Source organism: Propithecus coquereli, unplaced genomic scaffold, assembly GCF_000956105.1.
Source record: "Propithecus coquereli isolate 6110/MARCELLA unplaced genomic scaffold, Pcoq_1.0 Scaffold5, whole genome shotgun sequence".
In the NCBI taxonomy this organism is placed as follows: Eukaryota; Metazoa; Chordata; class Mammalia; order Primates; family Indriidae; genus Propithecus; species Propithecus coquereli.
The window spans coordinates 16,972,860-16,986,073 of record NW_012150840.1 but is presented as its reverse complement, the minus strand read 5'-3'; the positions used below and the strand labels follow the sequence as shown (position 1 = coordinate 16,986,073).

At 55.4% G+C, this 13,214-nt stretch overlaps 1 protein-coding gene across 1 annotated transcript in view; it reads right to left on the bottom strand.

Moving 5' to 3' along the window:
• Positions 1-4,347: 4,347 nt before the first annotated feature.
• Positions 4,348-13,214, bottom strand: part of TMEM63C (transmembrane protein 63C) — a 30,335-nt gene continuing 21,468 nt past the window's right edge. The window contains exons 17-22 of the mRNA XM_012656259.1: positions 11,575-11,737; positions 11,205-11,310; positions 10,625-10,792; positions 9,430-9,539; positions 8,081-8,152; positions 4,348-4,551 (exon numbers count right to left, since the gene is read on the bottom strand). Coding sequence (XP_012511713.1) covers positions 4,348-4,551; positions 8,081-8,152; positions 9,430-9,539; positions 10,625-10,792; positions 11,205-11,310; positions 11,575-11,737 — 823 coding nt within the window. The remainder of the gene's footprint in view (positions 4,552-8,080; positions 8,153-9,429; positions 9,540-10,624; positions 10,793-11,204; positions 11,311-11,574; positions 11,738-13,214) is intronic.

The following is a 13,214-nucleotide window of genomic DNA, read 5'->3' as shown; positions in this document are numbered from 1 at the left end:
CGCGTGACTGCGTTCCGGCCAATGCACTGTGCAGATGTGTGACACGCCCTGGCCCGGTGCCCTAAGCTCCCGCACGCTCCTGCACACACACGTCCTTCAACCGGCGTGATGCAAACCTCACGATGACCTTGAGGCCCGTGTGCTGAATGTAGCAGAGCCACAAGGTGAAAGGAGCCCTGTCCCTGTATTGCTGCTTGGAGGAAGGGGCCCACTGACCAGCATCACCCACTTTGAATTTTGCATGAAGGAGACCTAACTTCTCTTGCGTTTGTGCCATTATATGTTTTGGGGTTGGTTACAGCCCACACCCACACAGCAGTCCGTGGGTCAGGGCTTTGGGAGCCCACAGGCTGGTGAGCTAGAGAGACAACCAGGGACATGGGGAAGGGGAGCGGCATTGAGTGGGTATCATCGGAGCAGGCTTGGGGTTGCCCCCACGTGCTCCCAATCTCAAAGGTGGGCCTGAAGTTGGGCTGTGAACGGCTGTAGGGGCCGTGCCTGGGCCTGCTGCCCTCACCCTGGAGCGCCAGTTTCTCAGCTGAGACCTCATGTAGCTGGTGCCGGCAGCTACAGCTGGGGGCCTCTTTTTTTTTTTTTGGGGACAGGGTCTTGCTCTGTTGCCCAGGCTAGAGTGCAGTGGTGTCAGCCTAGCTCACAGCAACCTCAGACTCCTGGGCTCAAGCGATCCTCTTGCCTCAGCCTCCCAAGTAGCTGGGACTATAGGCACAGGCCATAACGCCTGGCTGATTTTTCTATTTTTAGTACAGATGGGGTCTCACTCTTGCTCAGGCTGGTCTCAAACTCCTGGCCTCAAGTGATCCTCTCACCCCAGCCTCCCAGAGTGCTAGGATTACAGGCCTGAGCCACCGCGCCCGACCCAGGCTCACTTTTGTTAGGTTCAGCTGGCCAGGCCTGCCAGGCTGTGAGTCTGCGGTATGCTTGGAGCACCTTTCCCACCGTGGCTCTGAGAGTACTTTCTGGAGCCCCACAGGCTCTGTGAGACAGGGCCTCGTGCACTGCGCAACCTAGTAACGGCTCAGGTGTCCATGCCTGGCCCACAGCTCCCGAGAGTTTGACACCCAGTCAGGTGATGGGGTGACATGGCTTTGGAAAGGCCAAGCACCCTCCTCTGACCCGTGTCTTGAGCCATCCTAAGCATGGGCGCTTGCACCTCACTTGAAGGCTCCCCTTCCACTTGAGTGACTCTGTGTGGGGGGGTAGGGTGGGGGGAGGCAGTAGTTCCTTCCCTCCTCCTCATTCAAGGTCTTGCCCTGTGATCCTCCATCCCTCCTTCCTTCCTTCCCATTCCATCAGCCCACACCTCCCATCCTGTACAGAGGGCACCGACCCCCTTCCCTCTGCAGCGGCCGCTCTGGTTCCTTACTTCCTGTAATAGCAACGCTCTTCGGAAAGGTAGCCTTTCCGCGCCGTTTCCGTCTCCTCGCTTCTTGTGGAACAGTGGGAGCCTATTTCAACCAGGCTTTGTCCCGACTCCTAATCTGCTGCAGCCAAGGTCACCGACAGCCTCCATCGTGCCAAATTCAGGGATCCCGCCTTAACCTCAGTGTGGCTTCAGCCTGGGGACTTCAGGGAGCTTACCCCTAGGAGCTCTGGCTCCCTCTGGGTGGGGGAAGGACCTGCTGGGCCGGTCCATACGCAGGGGCACAGGCCGCGGGGTTGGGAGGACTTGTTTATTCAAGGCACGGTCATAGCATTAGTAAGAAGGTTCAGCATTCTGGCACATTCCTGTAGTGGTGGTGGCCAAGGTTAGTCCAGTCCCCCACCGAGGCCCCAGAGGACGCAATGCTGCTGATAGGCACTTTGCTCCCAGAGGCAGCTGGGGGACAGGCAGGCAGGCGTGAGGCTGCTGAGGCCCGGGGTGCGCTCTCGGAGGCTCTAGTCTAGGCAGCCCCAGCCCCCTCGGAGGCAGCTCCCTCCAGAAAGGATCCAGTGGGGGGGTGCTTTGGTGAATGGATGGGGGGCTGGGAAGTGGGGGGAGGGGAGAGAGAGGAAGGGGAGGCCAGCAGGTGAGACAGGTGTGGGCTGAGGGAGGAGGTGCCTGGAAGGCCCTGGATGTGGTGTTGTGGGGGGTGGGGGAGAACTAAAGGACACCCCCCACCCTGTAGGGACTATTGGGGGTCCAGGTGGAGCCGGCTGCAGTGGGGCCTCCCAGTCGCCCTAAGAGTAGACTCCGGAACTTCTGCGACATGCACGCTAGCTCCTCTGAGAACCAGCGCTTGACCCAAATTCAGAGGGGGCAGCCCCCAGCCATCTGCCGAGTTGTCTACCGGGACCCTCCCCACACGCAGCGTCCGCAGGCTGCAGGGGGAGGTGGGCAGCAGAGGGGAGGACAGGACCAGCAGCAGCATCCTCTGGGGGCGGCAGAGACTGTGCAGGGGCCAGCAAGTGGTGCCAGGGAAGCAGAGGCCCCAGGCCAGCTTCTGGCAGGACCCCCACACCCCACATACCCAGTGCACACTCTGGGGTCAGGCAGGGCCTGGGGCCGGCCGGCCCCCCACTGTGGGCATGCTCCCTGCCGGGCCTGGCCACTCTGCTGTGGAAGGGTCCTTTCCCCTCGTTGGCTGGTGGAATTCCAGGGGTAGGGCTCTGTGGGGCCTGGGTGTGTGAGGGCCAGGCTGGGTATAATTTCCCCCTTGCTCCTGGTTGGACAAGGAATGGGAAAGACAGCCCCTCCCCAGCTGACCCAAGCTCTCTGGCAAGATCCCCCATGGCAAAGTTGGATGATAGCTGCCCCCTGAGCACTATTTCTCATCTGGGCTGAAGCTTGGAGCTTCTGGGGCTGGGATGTGGGCCAAGTGGTGCAGGGACAAGGCTGAGGTGATCTGAGCTCAGGGCAGCCACGTGCCTGGGACGCGGTGGAAATGCTTGGGGCAGGTGAGCCTGGGGCCCACCGTTGGCAGGTGGTGGCAGGAGCCCGGACCTTGGGGAGGGCTCTGGAACATGCAGACCCCATTCAACTTGGTTAGTTCTGTTCACAGAGGCCCCAGCCAGCTCTTCTGTGAGTCCTCCTTGGCTTGGCTTCGTGGTGGTCCTGATGGGGGTCTGTCCTCTGCCGGCTGTGGCAAAGGTGCTGTTGGGTGTCACCAGCATTGTTCAGGATTCCCCTCTGCCATGTCTCAGGTGGTGGCAGCCCCAGGTGGGGGGGTGGCCTTGCTTCACCAGAAAGGGCTTCTCCGTGGAGGACACAGCCCTCACCTCCACCCCACCCCCAGCAGGCCTGGGGTGACGTCACTGTTGAAGCATCTGCAGTGTCTGAACCAGGGCCACACTGGAGGCCACTTGGCTGTTCTTCAGAGCAGGGTGCAGGGCGGCCCCAAGAGGGGAGGAAGGGTCCTATCTACTTGGGGCGGGGGTAGCCAGTCCTTCTGTCGGAAGCATGGGTTTCTTACCCTACGCTGCTGCCCGTCTTGGCCAAGTGGGGGGTCCAGGCACTCAGCAGTACGAGGCGGGAGAGGCTCATAGTGGCCACATCCTTGGCTTTGGGCATCTTCTCGTTAGGCCCTGGGACTTGGGCAGTACGTCTGGTTTCCCAGCACTCAGGGTTTTGGGGAGAAGACCCCCCTCCAAGAATTCTGCCTCTGCCCATCCCCACCTCACAGTACCCAACAACGACCAGCCGAGGTTTCCTTCTTCAAAATGCACGTAGGTCTCGTTTAATGAGCCCGAGTGACCATGCCTCATCTACCCTTGTAAGAACAGGAAGGAGAAGGGCCTCCGTCCTGCGGGTCCTGGGGACATCTGCCCAGGGGCAGAGGAACAGGAAGGGGCTCAGTCACCTCTTTTCAGGTCTACGGGTGCAGAAACTTTGTCTTCCCAGATGGTCGTCTGTGTCTCGTAGCGAGGCCCGGTGCACGTACTTTTGCCTCCTCAGACTGCGGGGGACGAAGGGGCCAGAGGTGGGGGGCACAGCAGCAGAAGCTCCTTGGAAGGGCAGCTGGTGCAGGGGCGGTGACGACCCCCAAGAGCCTTCAGCAGGCTTCCTTCTGCCTCCTTCCTGTGCATACCTTCTCCATCTCAACCCCAGGCAGGTGCCCCAGCCTTCGGTCTCTGTGCCCAGGGCTTCCGCCACGTCTCCCGAGACAGGGTGTCTGCCTGATCCTCCATCTCCCCCGGGTGCCTCTGCCCAGCCCAGCGCCTCCAGTTCCAGCCGCTCAGCAGGGCAGGGCCTCTGTGTAGCCATGGCTTGGGTGGCAGATGTCTCCACTCACTGGGCGCTTCCCAAGGTCTGCAGGAGGTAGTGGGGAGGTCCAGGCCACCCTCCTGCCTCCCCCTGCCAGGCCCTCCCCTGGCCCTCAACGGGTCACCAGTGGAGGCCCAGGGTCCTGGTCAGTGGTACTGGCTCTGGCCCTCTAGTTCCAGCCCCTCCTGGAACTGGGCCGAGTCTAGCTCCCTCGCAAAGCCCCTCAGACCACTCTCTTCTTCGCCTTCCTCTGGCTGCTGGCTGTTCATGGTGCCGTAGGTGTGCCTGGCTGGGGAGGACGCTGGGGTCAGATTCAGCTCCGGCTCTTGCAGCACGGTGGCCACGTACAGCTGCTCGGGACAGAAGGGAGACGGGAGCAAGGTCACATCTGGAGCGAGGCCCTGGGCACACCCTCTCCCCTCACACCCCACCCCCATCACCTCTGTCCCCTCCAAGCCATGGAGCTGTCCTTCCTCCCAGCAGCCTGAGCCCTGTCCCTCCCACCTGCCTCGTTGTTCTTGGTCATTTCGTGAGCATCCAGGGCTCCAGGCATGGCTTCGAGGGGGGTCTCCCCCCACTAAGTCCACGTCCTTCACAACACTTTCCATTCATTCTTGGTTCTAAGTCAGGCTGAACCCAGGGGAGATGACCTGAGGTTCCCCTCAGCTGGGGTCTGGAGAGACCCTCATTCCCGAGCTAGTGCACTTTCTTTCTTTCTTTTATTTAAAATATTTTTAATTTTAATTTTTTTTTTTTAGAGACAGGGTCTCACTCTGTAGCCCAGTCTGGAATGCAGTGGCATGATCATAGCTCACCACAGCCTTCAAATTCTGGGCTCAGGCAAGCCTCCCACCTCAGCGCCCAAGTAGCTGGGACTTCAGGTGTGCACTACCTTGCCCAGCTAATTTTTTTTATTTTTTGTAGAGATGGGGTCTCGCTATGTTGCCCAGGCTGGTCTCAATTCCTGGCCTCAAGTGATCCTCCTGCCTCAGCCTCACAGAATGCTAGGATTATAGGCGTGAGCCACCATGCCAGGTCAGATGCACTTTCTAATGCGGCTTCGGTGGTGCGTCCAGAATTCCCTTGTGGGGTGTGTCACTGGTTGGCCTACGAATCAGGATTTGAAACTGAGACTGCCAGCTTGGTCATGTGGCCTGTCAAACCCAGGAATGGTCCTAGGAATGCCTGGGAGGGCAGCAGACTAGAAAATCACAGCAAGTACCAGAGAGGAGAGCAATTTGTCATCCTTTGAAGTGGCTTTCAAAACAACTCCTTATTTTGAAAATAGGTAATGATGGACTATAATTAAACTTTTCCCATAGGAGTTTATTTCAGTGAAACCAACAGCCCCAGTTGATGAGGGAACAATTTTCCAATAAAAAGATCTAGACATTTGCATGGTGCCAAAGTAAACCCCAAAGATGACCTTTTGGTCCTAAAGGGGAAAATGGTAACTGAGCGATGGGCAAGTCCAACTGTCATTCCCCAATCAGGGGGGTCACGTTAGCGTCATTAACGGGGATGAACGGTGAGAGGCACAGCACTACCTGTAATGTGTTCTCGTGCCCATGTTGAACTTGAATCTATCAAGCCTTCAGATCTAACTTCTAGTTTTCATGGAATACGGGAGATAGTGGAACCTGCTATCAGGCACTATGAAGAAATAGCCAGAAAAATCTAGAAGGTGGGCTATTCCGCAGGACTACTGGTTTGCTCTCTCCAAGTCATGAAAAAAGGGCTGTGCTAAAATAAAAGGCACCTAACGACCAGATGCACAGGCACCAGATCGGATCTTGGTTTAGACAAACTGTAAAAGATTTTAAGGTAATTTGAATATGGACTGGGTATTCGAAGAGATGAAAAATTTATATATATGGAAAGACAGAGATTGTTAACTTCAATGCAGGTTATGAAACAGTATGTACAGTATTGTTTCATTTTAGACAAACTACATATATACACATATAAAATTATCTAGAAGAGATAAATAATATTTATTTATTTTTTTGAGACAGAGTCTCGCTGTGTTGCCCGGGCTAGAGTGCCGTGGCATCAGCCTAGCTCACAGCAACCTCAAACTCCTGGGGCTCAAGCGATCCTCCTGCCTCAGCCTCCCGAGTAGCTGGGACTACAGGCATGCGCCACCATGCCCGGCTAATTTTTTCTATATATTTTTAGTTGTCCGATTAATTTCTTTCTATTTTTAGTAGAGACGGGGTCTTGCTCTTGCTCAGGCTGTTTCGAACTCCTGAGCTCAAACAATCCGCCTGCCTTGGCCTCCCAGAGTGCTAGGATTACAGGCGTGAGCCACCGCGCCCGGCCGAGATATATAATATTTAAATGTCTGGAAGAATATATACTAAGGTATCAGTGGTCATCTCTGGGTGGTGGGAATTTGGACTTTTTATTTCCTTATTTTTGCTTATCTTTTTTCCCTATTATTATCTATAATGTTCATATATCACTACTGTAATAATGAAAGATTTAAAAAAATAAGTTCTAGTAATTTTTTTTTAAACCACAGGCTTTTGAGTGAGGCGAACTTGGTTCAAACTTTGTTCTGTCACTTCCTGGCTCAGTGACCTGGGGCCTCTATTAACTGACATTTTGAGCCTCAGTTTGGGGATAAAAATCCCTACCGTGTGGGTTTATCAAAAGATTAGGAGAATGGCAAAACACCAGGTTTGTAAGAAGATTTCAAAAACTCACCGCTAAGGACATTTGAGAGGGGTCGTATGGGAAGGGTCCCAGGAAAAGAGCGACTTTCCTGCTTCGAAATCTTTGTCGTCTCTCGAGTACCCGAGCACCTCCCGCCTGCCCCCGATCAGAGGCGATCTGATCTGTGCAGTATTTTTTTCAAAGTGAGGCAAACCTGGAGTTCTGGTGACTTCTCGTGTCTGCACCATGGGTGGGCACGTCCACTGCTGTGGTTTTATCTACATCTCTCTCTGTCACTGTGCACTTCAACCCAGCTCTGCCCACGACTAAAGAAAGCCTCGTGCCCCACTGGGCCCCGCCGCCCACTCTGACTTCCACCTGCCGGGAGACTGTCTTCGGCTGTCCCGGTGGATCAGATTCTCTCTTCCAGGCCTTCACACAGGCTGTTCCTCCTCCTGGAATGCTCTTCCCAGACACCCTATTTCACCGGGCAAACCCCCACTCCTGTTCCTGGGGTCAGATGCGATGTCCCCTCCTCTGGGAAGCTTTCCCTGAGTGCCCAGGCTGGCTGGCGCCCTCCTTCAGTGTTCCTCCTCGGTGCCCTGGCATCGGGCACAGGCTTCCCGGTACCCAGCTCAGTGCACATACTGGGCATCCGAACTTGTGGCAGGGATGTGGGCGAGTGCTCATACCCCTGCAGGCCGAGCCACCTGTGACAGCCAACGCCCAGCCTTCCTGCTGGGCCCCTGCACTCCGGGTCGGCCTCTCTCTGCGGGCCGATGGGGTCACTCATGCGCGCCGCCCCTGCCTTACCATGGGTGCAGAGCTCCGCTACCGCTCCTGCGGCGCTGCCTGCGCCTGTGCCCTTGGGGCAGCCTTGGGTCCCGAGGCCCAGCCTCAGCACGCCCCCGCATCTACACAACTGACGTCGCTGAGGTCGGGGTCGCCCTGACCGAGTACTTCCTCTCTGAGGGCCTTCTAGACACTGCCGGGGAAGACTGGGTTCTTCTCTTGTCCTCACTCTTCAGCCAGGGCCACGGCAGCAGTTGGACCTGGGCCAAGTCCTGCTGCGTCAGAGAGGGGAGCCCAGGGGGTCCCCATCTCCTCCCCAGTACCCAGGGTGGACACCGAATGCTGGTGCCCCCCACAGTGCCGCTAGAGTAGACCGCCCCTGCGGGCACCACCCTCCCGCCTGTCCCCGCGGTGCAGGCGGTGACTCACGAGGGAGGTGGGCGTGGACGAGGTGCTGCTCGGCTCCATGTCGAACACAGTCCGGATCTCCTCCTCCTCAGGCTGCGCGGGGAGAGGGAGGTGGTCACAGATCGGGGTGTCTGCTCTGCGGCCTCCCTCCCACAGGAAGAGGAGCCCCCGCCCCGCACCTGGGCCTCTCACCGCCCTGAACTCGGCTCATATTCCGCCTGCCCAGGGGACAGAGGGAGGGCTGGGATGCGAGAGAGTCCCTTCTGGAAAGTTCTATCTCAAAGGACCACAATGGGGGAAAGGAAGTAGAGTTTGGATTGGAGTTCAAAGAGGAGCCTGCTTGGACTGCAGGAAAAGCCTTGGCTTCAACACTGTCTTCTTTTTTCCTGGGATTTCCCTCCATATTTGGAACGAGTCCTACAGCAATACGGGCTAAGTCCCCAGCTGGCCTCCTTCCCTAGAGTGGACATTGGGGCAACCGGGCCACATGACGTCGTCGTATTAGAGGGACAGAGCTGGAGGGTCGTTCATGCTGGCCCCTCAGTCGTGGCACTCCAGCCCCGTGACAGAGGACGAGGGCCGGGCAGAGGGGGCACAGGTGCCTGTGCCCAGGGCCCTGGAGACACCGGAAGCCAGAAGATCCTCCTCCGAGAGGCTTTCTCTTCTGACTCGGCAGCGTGTCAGTACTTAAAGTCAACTGTGTTTTCTTTATATAAATTCATTTAAAACGGAAACAATCACTATCATAAACAGAAAACCTGTGCCAGTTGCCGTAAGCAGAAACTGGAAAAAAAATGTAACTATGAAAAATGAAAAGCTATGTCGTGGTCCACCCGCTTTGGGACATGCTGGTCCAGAACACAGTGTTGCCAGCATGGCTCTGAAAGGGCGGGGACAGGCTCCGTCTTCCCAGGCTGGGCCCCGCCACCAAAGAGCCAAAGGAGGCACAGGGTCGGGGACAGGGGTGCCTCTAAACACCAGGCTAGCTCACCAGCAAGTTCAATAGCCTGTATTTTTAAAGGTGAGTGAATGACTATCCCCCGTCCCCAGGTTCCCATCTCTCAGTCCTGCAGCCCTCGGAATGGTGCTCGCAGCTCAGTGGCTGGACTGGACTCACACTGGAGGAGCCCGGCTTGGAGGAGGTGTCAGAGGGCGGAAACGGAGAGAATGGCTATCTTCCGGGCGGGGGCCAGGGTCTGAGCCAGTGCCAGGCACTCTGCACACTGGGCTCGCACACCCCACGGTCAGAGGGAAAGGCGAGACCCTTTCATCCTTGGGTGCTGTGGGTACCCCAGCCAGGAGGGTGTCCTAGAGCTGTGTCCCCCAGGGGCCAGGAGAACCAGTGGAGGAAGGGCAGGCTGGCAACTCACCTCGTAGTCAGGGGTCATCCAAAACTTCCCCATAAAGATGCCAACAAAAGCAACTACTATGGAAATGAGGAGGTTGGACAGGGAAAAGATGGTGATGGTGTGGAGGGAACCTGCCGAGGAGAAGAAAAGGCCATGGACAGGCATCTACCAGCTGAGGTGCCACCCCAACTGACAGATGCCTGGGGACAGTCTCAGCACTTCAGCAAGGGCCTTGACCTACCCCATTCTCTTCTGAGAACAACCAGGACCAGTGAGTCTGACACGACATCGGCCCTCTGTTGACTTAAGTAGCCACTTAAGTGCCCATTAAACGTGTCCTTCCAACCTGTCCTTAGGAAGTCTCTTTGAGTCCCCATTTCTGCCACTGCCCCCAAACAATCTGCTCCACACCTGGCCCCCACAAGCCCTTCGCGGGCGAGCGTGCTCAGTTATCGGTGCTGATGGCACTGACAATGAGTCTCGAACGCAGAAGTCATTTACGTTTCCCATGGGGACCTCTGGTCCCCTTTTCATGGCAGTCATTACAGTCCAAGGCCACTGCTTCACGATGCTTCCTGCAGTATTTTTACGTGGCAAATGACGGTCAACAACCCCACTGGGAAGGTTAAGGTCAAGTGCCCAGAGGGAAGGGCAGTGGGATTGGGGGCTGCCTCGGGGGATGGGTGCCTCCCAGGGGAGAGAGCCCAATGACTGTCATCTGTGGCCCATGGGGACTGCTTCCGTGAGGTGTCTCTGAGCTCCCTGCAGGTATGGCAGCTTCGTGTAGCCAAAGAGTAAGTGAGAAACCAGCCACCCCTGAAGACTCTGATTCTTCCTCCAGGTTCCTGGCAGCCCAGGAAACCAGGAGGATCCTGGAGGCCATGTCACGGTCATGGAGCCTCCAATAGCTAAGATTCTATTTCCCGCCAGCCTAAAGTCAGAATGAAGGAATACGGTGTTTCCTGTCCTGAGGGGTAGAAAGCAAAATCCATACAACCTGGGCCCTGTGGGCCAGGCCCTCCCCTTGGCTGCAAAGCTCTGCCGAGACTCTGATTCCTGCCCTTTGGGCCCAGAGAAGTCACTGGACGTGACCCAGTCCAGTGAGCAGTGTCTTGGTCTCCCTGGGCTCTTCCCCTCCAGCAGAGTCAGTGTTAAGGGACTCGCAGAGCAGTGGGGACAGGCGGAGGTGGGACGGCCAGGCAGGCAGGGCACCTACCTAACCGCAGGACGGAGAAGAAGAGCATCCAGAACAGACCCAAGAGCGGTGCGAAGATGGCCTGGGAGATGGCGGCCATGTGGATCTGCTCGTTCAGCTTGGTGGGCACGTAGGAGTAGTACATGTTATAGCGATCTGTTAAGTGCTTCATGCCCAGGTAGAGCAGCCCTGGGGGGCCGGAAGGTGGAGACATATTCAGTGGCTACTTTAATAGTTGGGACCTGTGCCACTCCGATGTCCCCACAGGCCCGAGAAGCCAGATTCAGGGTTGTCAGGGTAACAAGAGCCAAGGACAACAGCCAGCTCTGTGATGCTGACCTCTGGCATCAGCAGCTAACCTTGAGTCCCCAGAACTTATTCCTCCAGCTTGGTGAGGAGTCATTCATTCATGCATTCATTCAACAAACATCTTGTGGCACCAGCCATCTCAGCCCCTCCCCCCATCCTGGCCCTGACACCTCCTTGCCACGGGGTGTCCCAGATCTGCTCATGCTCCAGGAGGTGGCCTGATGTTGTGGGGCTCAATCCTTCTCCCAGTCTGAGGGTGTGCAGCCCCAGGTGTGCCCCAGCAGTGACTCACCGAAAGGGACAATGATGGGACAAGTGATGCTGTACGCCATCACCACACTGAAGACGTTCATCATCCAAGCGTACTCTCGCCCATACTGGAAGTCTGTGGCCTGGTCCTGGAGCAAAAGGCAGGGTCACCCTGAGGTTGCCCAGTCCCCTTGGCCTGGCAGCTCCTGCAGCTCTCATCAGCCTCCTGGGTGCTGGCTGGCAGCTCAGGCCTGGAGACAGCCTCCCTCCCAACCCTGGAGTCCATGGCGCAGCCGCCCGGCCACACCATCCCTCCACACCTCAGGTCCCTCGGTGCCCCCAGCAGGCCCCCCTCCCTGACACTCGCCCAAGAGAAACTGAGGGCTGTGCTCAAGGAAGGGCCTGGCCCTCACCTTTCTGATATGAGCTCTCTCCGGCTCCGACCTGGAGAAGAAGAGGCGGGTGCTGTACCAGCAGAGCGACCCCAGGCGTAGCAGGTCCATGCTCGTGCCAAGGAGAGCTGCCGTGATCACATAGTTGACGAAGAAGGCGCCGTTGTCTGGCAGGAACACACACCTGGGCAGTGGGGGAGAGGGGAAGACAGCAAAAGCAGCCAGGGGGACAGGGAAAGGGGAATGTTGAGAGGGAGGAGGAGAGAGGAAGAGAAGAACAGCAGAGGAAGTGGAAGGCAGACGAGGAGAATGAAGTTTCATACAGATAGAGAGAGATGACAGATGGATCGATATGTCCCCAACCCAATTTCAGTTAACAAGGAGCCCTTTGAGCAGGGCTGGGGTGGACCACATAAAGTGTGGGTGTTTTAGGGGATATGTGCTGTGGCTTGATCTAAAGTAGGATGTCTGACCCGGGTCCATAGACTCTAGGGAGTTCGTGAGTGATATTCTGGGGGTCTGCGACCTTGCATGGAAAAAAAAATTACATCTTTATTTTCACTAATCTCTAACTGAAATTGAGCATTTCCTTCCATTAAGATTGTGAGCAGCAAATCCTAGTAATGTTAGCTGCTGATGTGACTGTATCACCAACCGAAATCGGATATTTTCACATCACGTTGCAGTCACGCCTGGTATCGTACAGCATCATTTGTGCTCGTCACCATTTCAAAACGACGGTAGGTATTAGATATGCTGCTAAATTACACACGATTGAACTTTTCCTGTGTGCAGATGTGTATTCGGTGTAACTGGTCAACTTTGACCAGGAGTCACTCGGCCCCCTGACGGCCACGTTGCCTGTTACGCTGCTGTTGCTTTCTGCTGTCCTCATCTACACAATTCTGTCAACTTCCTCAAGAAGAGATACCCGCAAGCCTCTGAACGTATTTCAGAACTCCTTTAGAAGCTATTCTTTCTTGATGGCATCAAAGTTGAGTCATAAACTCACAACCCTTTTCTTTCTCATATATAAACTGTATTGAAGATACTGGCCTAGCCAAAGACGGACCCATTCATCTTAGAAATAAAAACTTGTTACAATGATAGTTTAACCTTGGAGAATTCTGGTCCTTGCCTTATTGCGCAAGCTCGGGAAGCTTGCGTGTCATTTCCAACATATCTTTGAAAACTGGGATTGGCAACACTTGTAACCATAAACACAAAAGATCAAAATTGGCTAAATGTCCAACGTGATCTGCATGTCGCCTAGTCAAAGATCCGCCCCTAAATTGATGTTCTTATTCCAGTAAGTAAGATCAGCTGTCACACTGTTTTTAAAACAATAACATGTAACTTTAGCTTTCCTATATTTAAAAGGTAATACCTTGTTACCAGTGTGTTAATAAAGTCTGTGTCACAAATTAGTTTTTGAAATATTTTGATAAACATATTTCGGTATAGTTGGTTTTCTTTGCAATCCATGTATTTTGCACACTTAAAGACATCATTGAGAATCTATGTAAAATTGGCAATATCTGAATAAGTTTTTTGTGAACTGTACCAATGTGAATTTTACTGGTTTTGATACTGTACTATAGTTATGCAAAATGTTACCACTGGGGGGGACAGGATGAAGAGTACATGGGACCTCCCCTGCC